The sequence below is a fragment of the Carassius gibelio genome, chromosome A3 (assembly GCF_023724105.1).
Source record: "Carassius gibelio isolate Cgi1373 ecotype wild population from Czech Republic chromosome A3, carGib1.2-hapl.c, whole genome shotgun sequence".
In the NCBI taxonomy this organism is placed as follows: domain Eukaryota; kingdom Metazoa; phylum Chordata; class Actinopteri; order Cypriniformes; family Cyprinidae; genus Carassius; species Carassius gibelio.
Window position 1 is genome coordinate 12202452 of NC_068373.1, and position 18427 is coordinate 12220878.

The 18427-nt window shown below is 37.0% G+C and overlaps 2 protein-coding genes across 2 annotated transcripts; both read left to right on the top strand.

Moving 5' to 3' along the window:
* The first annotated feature begins 828 nt into the window (after window positions 1–828).
* On the top strand, window positions 829–5177 carry cdipt (CDP-diacylglycerol--inositol 3-phosphatidyltransferase (phosphatidylinositol synthase)). Its single transcript, XM_052543841.1, has 6 exons — window positions 829–997; window positions 1786–1920; window positions 2007–2160; window positions 3672–3753; window positions 3881–3962; window positions 4235–5177. The coding sequence occupies exons 1-6, from the start codon at window positions 955–957 to the stop codon at window positions 4384–4386; spliced, it is 648 nt and encodes a 215-aa protein (XP_052399801.1). The 5' UTR covers window positions 829–954; the 3' UTR covers window positions 4387–5177.
* Window positions 5178–5526: 349 nt separating this feature from the next.
* On the top strand, window positions 5527–15697 carry LOC127946985 (vascular endothelial zinc finger 1). The gene is given in 9 exon segments (XM_052543853.1): window positions 5527–6495; window positions 6581–6703; window positions 6857–7007; window positions 8754–9127; window positions 10320–10657; window positions 11275–11378; window positions 11766–11897; window positions 12698–13102; window positions 14111–15697. Coding segments are annotated over 7 exon segments (1458 nt in total). The 5' UTR covers window positions 5527–6495; window positions 6581–6670; the 3' UTR covers window positions 13024–13102; window positions 14111–15697.
* The last annotated feature ends 2730 nt before the right edge of the window (window positions 15698–18427 follow it).

Consider the following 18427-nt stretch of genomic DNA (forward strand, 5'->3'; position numbering starts at 1 on the left):
GTCGCTTGAAGTCCAGTGTTAAGTTTCCACAGTCTGTGATGATTTGGGGTGCAATGTCATCTGCCAGTGTTGTTCCATTGTGTTTTTTGAAAACCAAAAGTCACTGCATTCATTTACCAAGATATTTTGGAGCACTTGGTGCTTCCTTCTGCTGACCAGCTTTTTGAAGATGCTGATTTAATTTTCCTGCAGGATTTGGCACCTGCCCACACTGCCAAAAGCACCAAAAGTTGGTTAAATGATCATGGTGTTGGTGTGCTTGACAGTAAACTCACCAGACCTGAACCCCAGAGAGAATCAATAGGGTATTGTCAAGATGAAAATGAGAAACAAGAGACAAAAACTGCAGATGAGCTGAAGGCCACTGTCAAAAAAAACTGGGCTTCCACACCACCTCAGCAGTGCCACAAACTGATCACCTCCATGCCACGCTGAATTGAGGCAGTAATTAAAGCAAAAGGAGCCCCTACCCAGTATTGAGTACATGTACAGTAAATGAACATACTTTCCAGAAGGCCAGTTCACTAAACAAAAATTTTGATTGGTCTTATGAAGTATTCTAATTTGTTGAGATAATTAATTGGTGGGTTTTTGTTAAATGTGGGCCAAAATCATCACAATTAAAAGAACCAAAGACTACAGAATTACAGAAATAAATGAACTTTCCCACGACCTTCTAATTTATTGGGATGCACCTGTGATAATGGCTGGGTTGAGAAGAGTTTTTAAACACCTCCTTCCCCCCACTCTGTCACTGTACTGTCACGTGACGTGACACGGAGCACAGAGCGCGTGACCGTTAAAGGGGAGGATTTCTCTGACGCCGTGCGCGCGTACGGGAAACATGATGTCACCACGCGCCACACTCCGCAGTCGGAGGGGTCTGAAGAGGGAAATAGAAACATATAAACATAGATTTTAGGCAGTTCCGACCGAATAGAAACGCTCGCCACCATGGTCGAGGAAAATATCTTTCTGTTCGTGCCGAATTTGATCGGTGAGTGTCAATCGAGCTCGTTATCTAACTAGTTCTGCGCACATTTAACCGCGGCTTTGTATTTTTGAGAGCGCCTTTTTTATATATATACTTCCTTGCGTATGTTGACATGATGCTTGTAGGCTGTCACTGTAACGTTAATACAAGAGTGAAGCTTATTCAACACAGCGCTTTCATACACGAATGCCTTCAAGGATTTAAGTCTGTAGAAATTACAATTCACCCCATTTATTGTCTAAATCTATATTATGGATCTTATTCTGAACAGTTTATTCCCGCATATGTTATTGTTAACACTTTATGACCTATTAATGTTTATTGAAAAACTCATAAACGTTTGAGTGCAACACCCACCCACGTATTTTATGAATTAATTTCCTAGTTTTGGTTCAGTTGTTACTACAACTTATTATTTTGTTCCCTATTTTTAGTAAATCATGTCCACGTTGCATTAATATGTTCCCTTTTTATTATTTGTTTCCTCGTTTTATTTATATGATGGCTACAAATAAAGAATTTGTTCCCACTTAATTAATTCCCTTCATTTTAGTAAATCGGGGGCCACATTGTACTGAATAATTGCCTACTTTTTATTAAATCAAAACTTTGTATTACCAATTAGTACAATGTGGCCTTGATTCATTAAAATGAAGGAACAAATAAATAAATTTACAAAAATGAGGGAACAAATTCCTAATTCGTGGCCACGATAAAATATATTTTTATTTGCATGTTATGTGCTGCTCTCTGTACATGTTCACTCATAATCTCTTCCACGCTTTCAATAGGATATGCCCGTATTGTACTGGCCCTGATATCCTTCTACCTAATGCCCTGCTGCCCGGGCCCTGCAGTGTTTTGTTACCTACTGAGTGCCCTGTTGGATGCCTTCGATGGACACGCAGCTCGCGCTCTTAATCAAGGTAGTAATCTTCAGCTTTGTGCTGTAAATTATTCCTCTTTCTGTGCTTTTTTTCTCTGTTTATGCTCATCGCTGCTTCTTTCTTAGGTACAAAGTTTGGTGCCATGCTGGACATGTTGACAGACCGTTGTGCCACTATGTGTTTGTTGGTGAACCTGGCACTGCTGTACCCGTCCTACACTTTCTTGTTTCAGCTCAGCATGTGTCTGGACATGGCCAGCCACTGGCTGCACCTGCACAGGTGTGTCCAAACATCTGTCCCCAAGTCAATGTGTTTTCAGTGTGAATGAGTTTTTGGTTAAATGCTTGAAATAAGGTCTGCTTTAAAAAAAAAAAAAAAGTATGTTCTATATAGTATGAATGTAATCTGGATGTAATACATTTATCATGTTGTTATTATCGTATTATTGTTATTGACCTAATAGCTTCACTTGTGTCAATTCATTGCCATTCATTCACAAGTGGGATAGTAAAGTGTCCATCAGAGGTCATCTGGGGACTTTTTGCCTACTTTTTAATGAATACTGTGAATTCTTACATTATTATGATCCCTTCCTTTTTTTAGCCTACTATATAGCAGGGAAATATGCCGTTTCAAATGCAGCGAAGGTCTGTGGTTAACACAAGCTCAAGATATTTTTACGTTTATTCTATGACATAAAATATATTTTTTAAAGCATTTGCGTGTCTTGAAAAAGGCGGTTGCTAACAGTTGGCTTAATGGGACTAGAGAGGTTGTTGGTGATTATTATGAAAAAAAATTAATTAATTAAGGATCATAAACTTTTGTTGGTTTTCTGCAATAATCCAAAAGATTCAAGGTTGGCTTAGAAAAATATGTCATCCCTGACATTAACAGTCAATTGATGGAACCAAGTCCCTATCCTATATTTTGTTCTTTTTCAATAATACATTTCACAATACAGAAGAAATTATTTGTTGCCATTTCCATTTCATCGTGGCTTTAAAAAACACTTTTTATTTATTTTAACCCACAGTCTCTCCGCTAGTTAGATTTTCCTTGTAACACACTAAAATCAGTAACTAACACTATTATCTAGTACAGTGGTTCTCAATTCCAGTCCTCGCACCCCCCTGCTCTGCACATTTTGTATATCTCTCTAATCGCTTCAGATGTTTGTTCTATTCAAATGTAAGTGCCCTGCGAAGTGGACATCACAGGATATTCCCCTGTGATTCCAGTTCGAAGCGAACGTATATGTTCTATTCAAAGTGCATTGAAGTGTGCGAGACGTGAATTTAAATTGTATTTATTTACAGAGGTGTATGATGCCACACTTGTCCGTGTGTGAAGACGTTGCACAGTGCAAATCCATGAATGAATGTTCTGAAGTGAAGTAAACTTCAACAGATTCAACAAGAGCAATGAACACTGTGTAGGGACTGTGTCAATCAGAACACAGAGAGCTCACAGAGCTCACTTCTAATGAGCTGATTATTTGAATCGTTGCATTAACAAAGAAAGACATGCAAGATATCCAGAGCTGGGGGGCGCGAGGACTAGAATAGAGATATTAGTGTATATTCATTTAAAAAAAAGAAAAAAAAAGAAAATCATAAATGTAAATAAATTCTGTCTTCTCCATGGGCTCCCTGGAGTACACTCATGGATCTCCACAGGAGATTTTATTGTTTAATTACTGTATTTAATTTTAGTGTCTGTGTTACCTGCATGTTTAACATAAATTATTGTTAATAATGAGTTGTTCCTTTTTTCCCCATTTCTTTTAGTTCCATGATGAAGGGAGCCACCAGTCACAAGACCATTGATCTCTCTGGCAACCCCATCTTAAGACTGTACTACACATCCAGGGTAACACACTCACTCATGGACAATCAGGAACGCCCATCAAAAGCTTATTAAGTTGTTCTTAAAGCATGCATATCTAATGGAAAATGTTACATGTACTGGCTGTTCTGACATCAGTGTTTTCCCACAGCCGGTGTTGTTTTTCATGTGTATGGGGAACGAGCTGTTCTTCTGTCTGCTGTATGTAATGTACCACATCGAGGAACCCCAGGGTGAGTATCAGCTTGCTGTTTTCTCACTGTCTTTATAATAATGGACCATTTTCACAGACTGTGATGCTGTGACTTATTTTATATTTCTAACACTATCCTTTGTGTTATATTACCTCGGCAACTAGTTAGTGCTGTTGCATGAGTGTTTCTATCTTTCTTTTTGCCCGTTTTATTAATTAAAGTAGTACTGAATTCATAAGCATGCACTATAGCAATGCTTTAATACAAGTGATCTTTTATTGAAATATTGGTTGCATTTATTTTCTACCCAGTGTGGCTGCAGTGGCTGCTGGGAGTTTGCAGCGTGGTCTGTGTGCTGAAGTCTGGCATCAGTCTCCTCCACCTCATCACCGCCTCCCGTAACATGGCTGCTATTGATGTGGCTGACCGTGAGAGAGAGAGAGAGCGGAGCAAAGCACAATGAGACATGAGAGTATGCAGAAACCAAGAAAGATGAGACCAAGGCCGTGCAAAAGAAATGAGCAGAAAAAATGAGTGATGAGATCACTGGCCAGTATAAATGAGGATGAGATAATGGCAATCAATTACTGGAGCACACAAAGCCTCAGTGAGCATTTATTTTTATTTGAATATAGATTATCAATGCTATAATCCATATTTATCAATATTCCGGTAGTTGTGCTTTTCACTGCTTCTGTTGGAACTAGTTGCACTATGAGTGTACCGTGTTTATGTCATCTTTGGGGTGTCGTCATATAAATTTTTATTTTTGAGGGGGTAATTTATTCGTTAATGGAATAATCATGTGTCATTTTAAAGGAATTTAGAATACCTCTGCTATTTAAAACCAACATTTCCACACACACAGACACATTCCACGCTGAAAGCCACTTGAGTATTACTGTATTTGGCCATTGTTTTACCATTAGTTGTGGTATTTAATTATTTGTTAACTTACTGTTTTATTACACTTGTTTTTGTTGCAGGTATATCAGAGAACGTTTATCTGTTTGAATATTAGTTTGAAGAGTGTGAAGCCGTTGTCATATTAATCAAGCGGTTCTGGCATCATTTTCGTCCATAGCCTTCTGAATGTATTTTTGGGATGTGGTAGACATAGGCTACTGTTTGCTGTCTAAAGTTTCACAGCTGTTGTTATAAATGATCAGAAATATATGAGAGTTTTACGATTGTGGAGAAAATTCATTTTGTACTGTAACTGATGATCTGCCAATAAAGATATCCTGACAACAAGATGCAGCTGTTTGTTTATCGAATTTCAACAGCCCTGCCCAGCTGTGTTAACTGATGATTTTCCATCAGCCCAGCAAACACAAGATGTTTGTGCTCCTACTGTTTGTGTATTGGTTCTCCCTTTGGGAAGCAATTCATATTTCTTTCAAGAACATTTACTTCAATGCTCATATTATGTGTGATAATGTTTATGGTTCATTTTAATAGCTAATTAAGGAAAACGACGGAAGGTCTTGAGCTGCTTATGTAATGATGTAGAGAAGTTAAGTGAACGTTAAAGCAACGTTCTCAGAACCATCACGCGCAGCCTCAAACAAACGTTCTATTTCCTTTAAAATTGCATGAGAGTTCAGATCTGATCTGAGAACGGTTTGCGAGGATCGAAAAGGAACGTACTGTCTGGGAGCTCATAAAAGTGTTAGTTGGGCGTGAGTCCGATATATGTGTTTAATCCCATTGGACGCGTACAATTATTATCGGCAGTGATCTGGAGCCGCTTATTATTTACCGCAGCTGCGTCTGCGTGCGTCTTTACCTTTAAGGACCTGCGACATTTTTTCCCCCATACGAACATCCAGTTGTCTACGGCCGAGAAACTCTGTGCTGTAGAGCTGGTTTTAATAGAAGAACGCGCGGATGGTTTCTTTTAACTCATCTCGGCGTTTATGGTGTAATTTGCGTCGGCCGAACTCGAGCGCCGGAGGGGCGTGAGAGGACGACACCGCGCTCAAGAACATCGCGTGGAGGAGGGGACGAAGACACAGAGGGGGTGTTCACTCAAAATATACTATCCCTTTAAAACAAGGGGGACACGGCGGTGGGGGAGAGATAGCGGGGCAGAGAAGACGGGATAAAAAAAGAAAAGGAAGAAAGAGCGAGGGTGGGAGGGTGAGAGTATTGCAGGAAAAAAAGGAAAAAAATGTCATCCTCTCGATTGAAATGCCGAGGCGGAGCCGTGGACGACGACCGGTGAAACGCTCGCCACACGCGAATGAGATTTAAGGCAACGCCGAGGCTCGCGCAGATGCCGCTCGAGGCCTGGATGAAGAATCTTATAATAAAATTGGTGGCCTTTTTATTTTCAACCACGCCATGCAACCGCCGAGAGCAAATGAAACATTAAACTGACATTTTAATTCGATGATTTTTGCATGAATTATCACACAGCGGTCTAACTAATAAGAAAGCATTACATGCAGAAATTAATTTTACATTAAATTTTTAAGCATTATAGGGCACTGTTATGTGACACTGCCTCGTTAACAACATACTGTGACTGACAACTCTCATTTCTTATTTTTTACTCTTTAGAAACAAGGTAAAATATATATTTATCAGTGTAATATGCATTATTTCACTTTTTACATTTCACTAATGTAATTTTATATTTGGTGGATTTACAGTTTAATAAACACATTTGATAGTACAGTGGAAGGAGACGTTCTTCCGATTAGTTTATTTCAAACGGTGTCTGCACTGTTCTGAACTTCACGATGGATGCAGCTTGGAGCAGTTTCCTCTTTCAGGTAAGACAATGCTTATGCGTGCTAATGCTGATAGCTCTTTTGTTATTTGATTTAACTTCAAGTCATAATCGATACCATTTGTCCATAATGGCACCGGTGTACTTTCATAAAGAATGTTTAAAAAAATCTGTGATTTGCCCCTTCTCACGACAGACTCCGCCTTCACAGTCCCAAACTGACGGGACCCTCCAATCGGATCTTCTACCGGATCTCACGGATTCCGCTCAGGACCCGCCCCCTGAGCACATAGCCCCGCCCCCATCCACGGTGGACACCGCGGCGCTGAGCGAGGAGCCCGTGCCGGGTGAGGGAGGGGCAAAACAGGAGGGTGGGAAGGGAGAGAGGACCGAGGTTAGGCTGTTTGTAAGTTGTGGCATTGGTGGCTGGAGATCGATGTAAATAAGTGAAGATGTTAATGAGCCAGTTATTTGCATAAAGTTGGAATATCATTTGGGAAGCCTGCATGTTTTCTCCCTTCAGTTGTTGCCCTCAAATCATGTTGGAAAGATCATATTTACAAGATAAGCACATGGTCAGGATCACTGTGTAAGTTGTCAGTTAAAGGTTCTAGAAGTAAAAATGTGATTAATTTTCTCTATACACTAATGTATTTTAGTGATCCTACCTAATTGTCAGAAAAATAACACTACCCACAATACCTGAAGAGAGAGTCACCATTCAGAGAGGTTTCTGTTATAATGGAAACGGAGTGCTGGTTAATGAACCAGTGTTGTTATGGTTCACTTAAACTATTAAAAACCGATCATTAAAATATAACTTATTATTATTATTATTTTTACATTTTGAAATATTAGATAGAAATCTTCAAAATAAAACCTTAAAAGAAAATTATAAAAGTTGCCTTGGCAGCTAACTAAAATAAGCTTAAGTCGACATGCTAAAATTACTAAACTAAATATAAATGTAAAAATAATTTATTTATATATATATATATATATTGCTTAATATTACAACGCTCCTGCACTCTCAAGCAACTGAATATTTATACAATATATTTGAATATTTATAAATTGTATATATTTATTTCAATTTAAAATATAAATTGTATATATTTATTTCAATTTAAAATGAGGTGCTGCTTGGGTTTGAGTAGTTCATCACAGACATACACCGTGTAATACCATCCTCTTTTTTCCTCCAACTTTAAAAAGTTTTGTACTTCAGATCAAAGGCTTTTATGATGTGATTCATGTTGGAGCTGTTTAGAACTCTATACTGAAGAATCTAATTCAAATCCCTGGGATACAAATACTTTCGGAACCAATGCAGATTGGCCTTTTATGCATTTCATGTAGTCCAAGAATAGTGATAAAACATGCTAAAATGTTCTCCAATGGTAAGAGAATGATTAAAAAAAGAGAAAACAGATAAAGCATCAATTTCATAGGTAATGTGCATTTTTTTTACACATTATTGTGATAGAATAGTGCAAAAATCTTCCTGTTTTTGCAAGTAAGTGGAAAAAAGAGACAGAAAAAAAGACATTTCCCATGTGATTTCACATCTCACTGTTTACTGTTTAATTACTGTTTTCAAGCATTTAAGTCAAAACCTTCTAGAATTATTTTAATACATTTACATTTAGTCAATTAGGAGATGCTTTTATCCAAAGTGACTTACAAATGAGAACAATGGAAGCAATCAAAAACAACAAAAGGGCAATGATACACAAGTGCTATAACAAGTCTCAGTCAGCTTAACACAGCACACGTAGCTAGGGCTTTTAAATAATATAATAAATAAAAAGAAAACAGATAGAATAGAAAAAGAATAGAGCAAGCTAGTGTTAAAGGTCTTTTTTGCTTTTGGTAATTGTATCATAAATGAAAAGAAAACTGATAGAATACAAAAAGATTAGAAAGCTAGTTAGATATATATATATTTTTAAGAATATAATTAGAATAGTGAGTGCTAAATACAGCATAGTGTGTTTCTCAAGTCTAGGTGTTTGTTTGCGTCAAAAAGCGTACGCCTGTATATGAACACTTAGAGTGTCCTTTAACCATTTCTCTCTGTTTCTCTTTCCCAGTGAAGCCAGTCACTCGACCAGCTCGACCTGCACACATCTGCTCCATATGTAACAAGCAGTTTAAGAACAGTTATAACCTGCGGCGTCACCAGTCTGTCCACACTGGAGTGAAGATGAAGGACAGAGCCGCTAGAGAGAAAATAGACGGAGGGAAGGCTGAAGCAGGAGTGGAGAGGCAGAGCATCCCTCTCTCTCTCCTCCAGCTGTCTATACCTGCCTCTATACCCACAGCAGTCGACCCCATGGCCCAGCCTGCCCCAATCAGCAATCAGCAGCTAGAGACGGTGGCTGTCTCTATCTCCCCGGCAGCAGTCGCCATGACAGTGAACCAGCCCCTCCCAACTGCAGTGGTGGTTACTGGGACAATGGTTCAGGTCGGCTTGGTTTGTGTCTTCAGTTTATACTTTGCATACCTTTGCTGCACTTCCCTTGTTCTTGTTTTGACTTGCTTCTACTAATGGCTTTCATCTCACATTTACTCTCTCAACGTCATTTTTAATGACCTTTGAGGCACTTTTCATAAATAGGGTTCAATATAGGGCTTTAAATTAAACAAACAAAAAATGTCTCTATGGATATATATAATCCATCATAGGAAAACATATATAGATTCTTTTATTTTTTATATATTTCCTTTTTAAATTATTATAAAGTAATAATAATAAAACACTGCCGGATTGGTTTAAGGCTTCCACATTTAAATAAAGCTAGAGGAACATTTTACGGGTTTGTGATCATTATTGATATTTCATGAAAATACGGTGTGGTAATTTTTTCATACAGTAGCTAAAGTCTGCAATACACAATATGACTTTTGCCCAGATTTACAGTCTGAAGCAGTCAGAACTAATTGGCATAATTCAGAGCCAGTCTGCAGAATTTGGGCAGTAGGAGTTGAGTATTTTCACAGAAAGTCGTATAGTAAATGATGGGCACACACTCCGATTTTGTATCTTTTTAATCTTGATTCCATTCAGGTAGAGAATATGAAACATGTTTGTTATTTTGAGCCATTTTTAGAGCACATTGTTTCAATTTGTAATGTAATCTCCTAGCAACGAGGTGCTTGTTTCTCTGAGTTGGTGTGTTTGCAATGACTTGAATGTCTGGTAGGGTGAGATCCGTAGCTATTGCCTATTGTTTTATAATCTGTTCAGATCTTAAAAACTGTGTAAACAAGCCTTTATGGTTAAATGATTTGTGACGTAAGATTCTCAGTGATTTTAAAACAGTAATGGGACACAAGATTGTACGGTACTTATGGAAAGTGTAATTTATCACTTTAGCAGAAATAATTTATGATTATTTCACCACATGTCTGCTCTCCCGTACTAAACTAAAGTAGTTGGAGTTGGTTTCAAACCATCAAATCCCAAGGCTCTACAAAAATCAGGCTAACGGTTGTGTAACATGGTCTCATACCTGCTCCAACCTCATTTGTTGAACACTTACAGTCAGTTGGTTAGTAGGTCAGCCAACGATGAACATGTTTTACCCAGAAGACACAGAAAGATTTGCTGTGTTTGTGGCTCATAAAATCTGAAATTGTGTTGTATTGTTTTTCAGGCTGCACCAAATACCAACATCAATGATAACCTAAGTAATCCCACCCCGATCCAAATATCTATCCCAATAACAAACCCATTACCCATCAATCCAACTCCCAACCCTAACCCCAATCCAGTCAGGAAGAACCATGCATGTGAGGCATGCGGGAAGGCGTTCAGGGACGTGTACCATCTGAACCGTCATCGGTTGTCCCATTCGGATGAGAAGCCGTACTCCTGTCCAATCTGCCAGCAGCGGTTTAAGAGAAAGGACCGCATGAGCTATCACGTTCGGTCACACCAGGGAGGAGTGGAGAAGCCGTATGTGTGTCCGCACTGCGCCAAGGGCTTCTCACGGTAAGAGATAGACCCTTGCACACCTGTACACAGCAAAACAAAACTAGTTGCACAAACATACTTTATCTGTGAGTGTGCTGAGATTTTTAATGATTTCTATAAACGCATGCACGCTTGGTATAAACCAGAAGAAACATGTTTATCAGGCCAGTTCACAGCAGGTTTCAACCGTGAGCATTATACTGTAGTTCTGACAGTGCTGGAGGACTGAATGTTGTCATTTTACTAAAAAAAAAAAACTAGGGAGAGATGCCCTAATTACTAATTTGAGACTGAAAATGGGTTAGATGAGGAATAAGTGACCTTCTATCTGTATTTATCCATCTATGTCATAGAATTAGACACATCTACATCCATATACAGTCCAGTCAAACTAGTAGTAAAAAATATTTTCGGGCTCATGTGACCCTGAGGTATTAATACATAAACCAAACAAAATAAATTAGCTGGATATTTTGATAAGCATTTAACTGATCAAAAGTAACTGTATATACAGACAGATCTCTGTTGATTCTCCTCTAGTTCACATAGAGATAATGTGCAGCAGAAACACAAATGCTCAATGCCCCCTGCTAATTATTATGATATGTATTGTACTCTCTCTCGGTCTCCTCCAGGCCGGACCATCTTAACAGTCATGTGCGACAGGTGCACTCCACAGAAAGACCCTTCAAATGTCCGGTAATCATACTCCTCTAGTCTCTCTTGCCTCCTCTCCCATGTTTTTTGTTCATCATTGATGTTAGTTTTTTCTGCATTATCAGTGTGATTTGACATGTCATTGATTGCCATTGGAAGTAATTTGACCTTGTCCCTTAGAATGTAAAAACAAAAGCTCGTGCATGTAATATATATATATATATATATATATATATATATATATATATATATATATATATTATTATTTTTTTTTTTTTTTTTTTTTTTTTTTTACTCTCGATCCATTTTTTTTGTAGCTTTGTGGCCACCTGCTAGAACTTTTACGTTAGCAAATACACATGCTTAAAAATAGCAATCTTTCTTGGAAAAAAGACCAACATTTTAGAATTGTAATGCTTAGTATATATGCTACTGCTCAAAGGATTGGGGTAAGGATTGGGGATACGAGCTCATATGATCAGACACGAGGACAAGGTTCCCTGCCACATCTGTGGCAAACTTCTCTCTCCTGCTTACATCACGGATCACATGAGGGTGCATAACCAATCACAGCATCACGTCTGTCACCTCTGCAACCGCAGTGAGTGTCATTGATGATTTCATTTGTGGTTTGAAAAGTGTAGCTATTCCTTTCATTTTCTGATACCCTTTTTTTTTTAAGTGTCTTTATTAAAACACTCCGGAATATGAATTGTAAATGTGTATGTTTAACTATGCTCTAAGATACACTACTGTTTAAACGTTTGAGGCTTTTGAACAGTAGTCTAAACGGATATCAGATTCAATGACTGCTTTGATAAATTTAACAAATAATTTGTTAGAATTAATTTGAATCTAACTGATAATTCTAGGGAGTCTCTTTAAAGTAATCTAAAAAAAAAAGACTAAATATGAAAAATGAGAATTGGATTATTCTGATTGTGCTGTATGTTTTTTGCATACAGCCAGTGACAGAAAAGTCTCAGAAAAGACATGTTGACTATTCATCTTTTTTGCGTTATTTCAGGCTTTTCTACATTCTGTTAAAGAAGCATTTAATATATAATATCTTCAACCATGGCTTTGTAGACTTTGTAGTTTAGCATAAACATTCCATTTACAAACAAATGATTCTAATGAGCTGTTTTGCACTCTTTTTAGTGCATCGAAAACATACTGTGTAACCTCTGTAGTCCCAAATGGCTTGTGTTAAAATAATGTTAAAAGACCCACAAACTTAATACTTTATCATGGGATTTGAAGTAAAGTTGAACTGCATTATCTGGTGTTCAGTTTTGAATTGACCAAGTTAGAAGGTTGCATGTCATTTACTGCACTAAGAAAGTGACAAGAGAGGACAATTACAATTTTCATAAAAATCAATAAAAATTTTCCTTGTAGGTTTCACCACACTGACATACCTACGGGTCCACGCTCAGAAGCATCATGGGCAAGAGTGGAAGGAGAGCGGGGTCGGCCGTGGCTCGGGTCCAGGTGGGGTGCTGTTATGTCAGCTATGTGGGGTGCACTGTAAGACCCCCACACAGCTTCAGGGTCACATGGCCACGCACGCCAACCAGACGGACCCCAGCGTTCCTTGCCCCATCAGCAGCAGCACTAGTTCAGTGGCGACTGTGGGCATAGCCACTGCTGTTTCCAGCCCTCCAGTCACAGTTGGGCTGCTGGTGACTGACTGCTCCAGCATTGCTCCTCAGAGCCACAGCTAGCCCACAGCACAGCACGAGGAGGGAGTGAGAAGCAGGGGTTAATGGGTGGGAGGGGAGGGGATGGGCCTAACCTGGACAGGTGAGCAAAGAAGCAGGACAGTATATATATTAGATACTCACAAAATATTTACAATGATTTTGCTGCCATAGAATTGAATGACACAGAGATGTTAATGCCATTTTAATTTGGCTTAATTTAATGTCTGTGAATTTCTTCTGTTACTTCAGTTTCTTGGAGTTTGTAAGATTTTTAAATGTTTTTGAAAGAAGTCTTTTATGTTAACTAAGGATGCATTTATTAGAACAAAAATACAGTAAAAATTTAATATTGTGAAATATTAGTACAATTAAAAATAGTTTTTTTAATATAAAAAATAAAATGATTTATTCTTGGGATATTTGTTTTTATTATCAATGTTTGAAAATACTTTTGTGGAATCCGAGATACGTAATTTTCTTCAGGATTTTTGATGATTTAAAGTTCAAAAGAACTGCATTTATTTTGGATTAGAAATCTCTTGCAACATTATATATATATATATATATATATATATATATATATATATATATATATATTGAAAAATGTGGTATAGGTAAATATTACTGATCAATCTGTGTTTCGTTTAACTGTTTCATAAAATTAAGAATTATGTAAATATATATTTTTGTATCTTTCATTGAGAAACTGTAAAAACATGCTCTTGATTTCTTACCAGTATTTTACTTTTTCATTCACTATTCTTAATCCACTTGATAACAGTGTTCATGGTTTAAAAAAAAGCATAGTTTAAACGCATGTAAAACACGTTAAGCTACTGCAGAGTAAATACATAAATGTTTCATTTATTTATTGTAGCTATATTAGTCTTTTTATCAAATTTCCCAGTCCTATTATTAAGATATATATATATATATATATATATATATATATATATATATATATATATATATATATTATTTTTTTTTTTTTTTTTTTTTTTTTTTTATGTAATAGCATTATCCATCTTCTAGATGCAATTTGTTTATTAATGTGTATGTATGCAAAATAACATTACCAATCAAACCGAACCATTTTCTCTCACTCCAGGTTGCCATGGAAATGCCAACACTAAGATTACCATGGAAACCTACCCATTATCCCACCCCTCTCATCCAATCTTGCTGGGACTGAGCAAGAGCTGAACGACTCTCCTCAAAATAAGTGTGACTTTTGAATGAACTCAAGAAACATCAGCCTGTTTCACACTCACTCAGTGTAAGTGCAGGCAGAGCAGCAAGCCTCACTGCATTGCTTTTCCCTCGTACGCTTTGATCTGGTCTGACCGACACAGACTGAAAGGGTTTAGAAGAAGAGCCCAGGAAGGACTGGTGAATGACTGGTTTGAGTGTCAGTGCATTTCCTCACAGAGTCCCATTGGAAAGATCACTGGTTATAGTTGTAGGCTGTTATTAAGTGCTGTCCCAGTTCATTATTTAAAAAAAGAATCCAGTGTTGAGGAATGTAGAACACTGAGAGGAATCGACACATTATGGCTCCCAACCTTTCCTCTTATAATAAAGGCTCATATCTACATGATCATGAAGTCCAGATGACTTCGTTTTATAAATGAATGAACTCTGTTGTAAGAGATCAGTCCATCATAAACGATCTTAACATAAGTGACACCTCCACAGAACTTGAACATTTGAGGGGATGAAATATAGTGCCATTTCCACTCATAATCCCTGCGAAGGATTGTAAAAGGGTTTAAACACGGTCACAAGGACAAAGTATTTATATTTGTAACGTATGTAGTATACATAAGTACTAAAATAAGCATCTACTGTTCAATGCCTCCTTTGATATTTTTCTCATTTATCTTGATCTCTCTTTTTTAACTGAAGATGTTAACCAGATGTAATAATGTTGACTATGTTGCATAAGATCTGTGATATGTTTCCAGTTCAGTTTGTGTTGAAGCTTGTTTAACACCAATATGTGTTGGTGTCGCTTTGCTCTTATCCTAAATATTCTCTGTATTACGAACATGCACCTAATTATACTGAATTTAACTAATGGATCCTTTTCACAAGACTGTGTTAACGCATTGGTCATCAGCATAATAAGTCCTCCAAAGTCTTTTATATTTTCTAATTTTTTTTTTTAAGTATCTACTTAAGACTATACTTTCTATTATTTTACTTTCAGGTAAATTTCGAAAAACTAGTTAAAGCTAATGCAAGGGTGTTTTAAAAACAGCGTCTATCTCTATTCTTTTCCTTTTTTTGAAAGTGATGAAAACACTGTAGTGGTGTTTAACTTTTGCTATCTGAGCAAATAGCAATGCAAAATGTATATATTTGTGGTAGTTCCCCATTTACCGCTATAGAAGTTTACCCAACTATGATGACTTCTGCTGCTGAGAAACACAGAAATGTGGAAAAGGGTCCACTACAGTCTCACTTGCTTTGATGGGATATTATGTGTATGTGAAGTTACCTGGTGCTTTTCTGCAGTTGCTTTGATACACGCAGTTGTTATAGTGTTAGAAATTAAAAAGTGATTCTTTTGAAAGAAAGGGATGATGCTTCTCTGTGAATATAGTACATAATGGTGTAACATCACATATTTCACCTTTTTTTATCTAAGTGTATTTAACTATTAAATGTGTTGCATAAAAAATTATACAAATTATATGACATTAACAGCATGTTTTAAACGCATCAAATGCCTGTCCCATTTCAGAGGTCTTGACCTTTCTGTCAGACTAGCAGTATCATGGGTCATAATATTTCTGATACATAGCATTAATTTTTAGATTTACAGTGGCTTATTGGCATGACAAATATTTTCACAATTGCAGCATTGTTGTGCAAAAAAAAAAAAAAAATACAATAAAAAGTGCAAAATTAAAATAGGCAAAATAAGTTATAAAAGCCTAATTGGTGGAGGTACATTTATATAATAAATAATATATATTAAATAATATAGTAATATTTATATAATCACTTATGGACTTTTAACTTGACTGTTCCCTTCTAGTGGAATGACTTGCCCAACTCAAACCGAGCAGCTCTTTAGCCATCTTCAGGAAACAGCTGAAGAGATGTCTCTTCCATCCACACATGGCCCTCTAACACTAGCACTCGCTTTTCTATTTCTATTCTATCTACTTGTTTTATTTATTCTAAAAAATGAGACCCTCTACAACTCTCACTCTCATTTTATTTTATCTACTTTTTATTTTTGATGAAAAATGACCCTCTAACAGTTGCGTTCTCGATTCTATTTCTATTCTATCTACTTGTATTCATTTTATTATTATATTAAAAAAAAACATACTATGTGCACTTGTCACAGCACTTACATAGTATTGCTCATTTGTTGGTTTCATTGCTTCTATTGTTCTCATTTGTAAATAGCAAATCGTTGGCTAAGACGCTTAATGTAAATGTACATATTAGGATTTTTTTAAACAATTGTTAAGGAATTTCATAGAACTGTTATGCAATGTATTGTAGAAAAAAACATTTGGTGTGTGTGTAATATATATATATATATATATATATATATATATATATATATATATATATATATATATATATGTGCTGGTCATATAATAGAATATCATCAAAAAGTTGATTTATTTCACTAATTCCATTCAAAAAGTGAAACTTGTATATTATATTCATTCATTACACACAGACTGATATATTTCAAATGTTCTTTTAATTTTGATGATTATAACTGACAACTAAGGAAAATTCCAAATTCAGTATCTCAGAAAATTAGAATATTACTTAAGACCAAACAAAAAAAAAATGATTTTTAGAAATCTTGGCCAACTAAAAAGTATGAACATGAAAAGTATGTGCATGTACAGCACTCAATGCTTAGTTGGGGCTCCTTTTCCCTGAATTACTGCAGCAATGTGGCGTGACATGCAGTCGATCAGTCTGTGGCACTGCTCAGGTGTTATGAGAGCCCAGGCTGCTCTGATAGTGGTCTTCATCTCTTCTGCATTCTTGGGTCTGGCATATCACATCTTCCTCTTCACAATCCCCCATAGATTTTTTATGGGGTTAAGGTCAGGCGATTTTGCTGGCAAATTAAGAACAGGAATACCATGGTCCTTAAACCAGGTACTGGAAGCTTTGGCACTGTGTGCAGGGGTCAAGTCCTGTTGGAAAATAAAATCTGCATCTCCATAAAGTTGGTCAGCAGCAGGAAGCATGACGTGCTCTAAAACTTCCTGGTATACGGCTGTGTTGACCTTTGACCTCAGAAAACAGACATGGCACTACAAACCATCACTGACTGTGGAAACTTTACACTGGACTTCAAGCAACGTCGATTGTGTTCCTCTCCTCTCTTCCTCCAGACTCTGGGACCCTGATTTCCAAAGGAAATGCAAAATTTACTTTCATCAGAGAACATAACTTTGGACCACTCAGCAGCAGTCCAGTCCTTTTTGAAGCGAGACGCTGCTAGCGCTGTCTGTTGTTCAAGAGTGGCTTGACACAAGGAATGCGACAGCTGAAACCCATGTCTTGCATACGTCTGTGCGTAGTGGTTCTTGAAGCACTGACTCCAGCTGCAGTCCACTCTTTGTGAATCTCCCCCACATTTTTGAATGGGTTTTGTTTCACAATCCTCTCCAGGGTTCGGTTATCCCTATTGCTTGTAAACTTCTTTCTACCACATGTTTTCCTTCCCTTCGCCTCTCTATTAATGTGCTTGGACACAGAGCTCAGTGAACAGCCAGTCTCTTTTGCAATGACTTTTTGCGTCTTGCCCTCCTTGTGCAAGGTGTCAATGGTTGTATTTTGGACAACTGTCAAGTCTTCCTTATGATTGTTTAGCCTACAGAACTAGACTGAGAGACCATTTAAAGGCCTTTGCAGGTGTTTTGAGTTAATTAGCTGAATATAGTGTGGCACCAGGTGTCTTAAAAATTGAACCTTTTCACAATATCCTAATTTTCTGAGGTACTGAATCTGGGATTTTCCTTAGTTGTCAGTTATAATCATCAAAATTAAAAGAAAGAAATATTTGAAATGTATCAGTCTGTGTGTAATGAATATAATATACAAGTTTCACTTTTTGAATGGAATTAGTGAAATAAATCAACTTTTTGATGATATTTTAATGCTATGACCAGCACCTGTATATAGATAGATAGATAGATAGATAGATAGATAGATAGATAGATAGATAGATAGATAGATAGATAGATAGATAGATAGATAGATCATGACTTTTTTTTTTTTAGAAAATTATAAAGAGACCTTATAGCACCCCCACCCCCTTTTAACCAATGAATGAATAAATAAATAAATAAACCCTGTTCCAGTAAAGCCCAGTTAGTGTGTTATTAGCAGATGGCAGTGAGTGGTGAAACTGTGTCCCTCGCATTGTTTACAC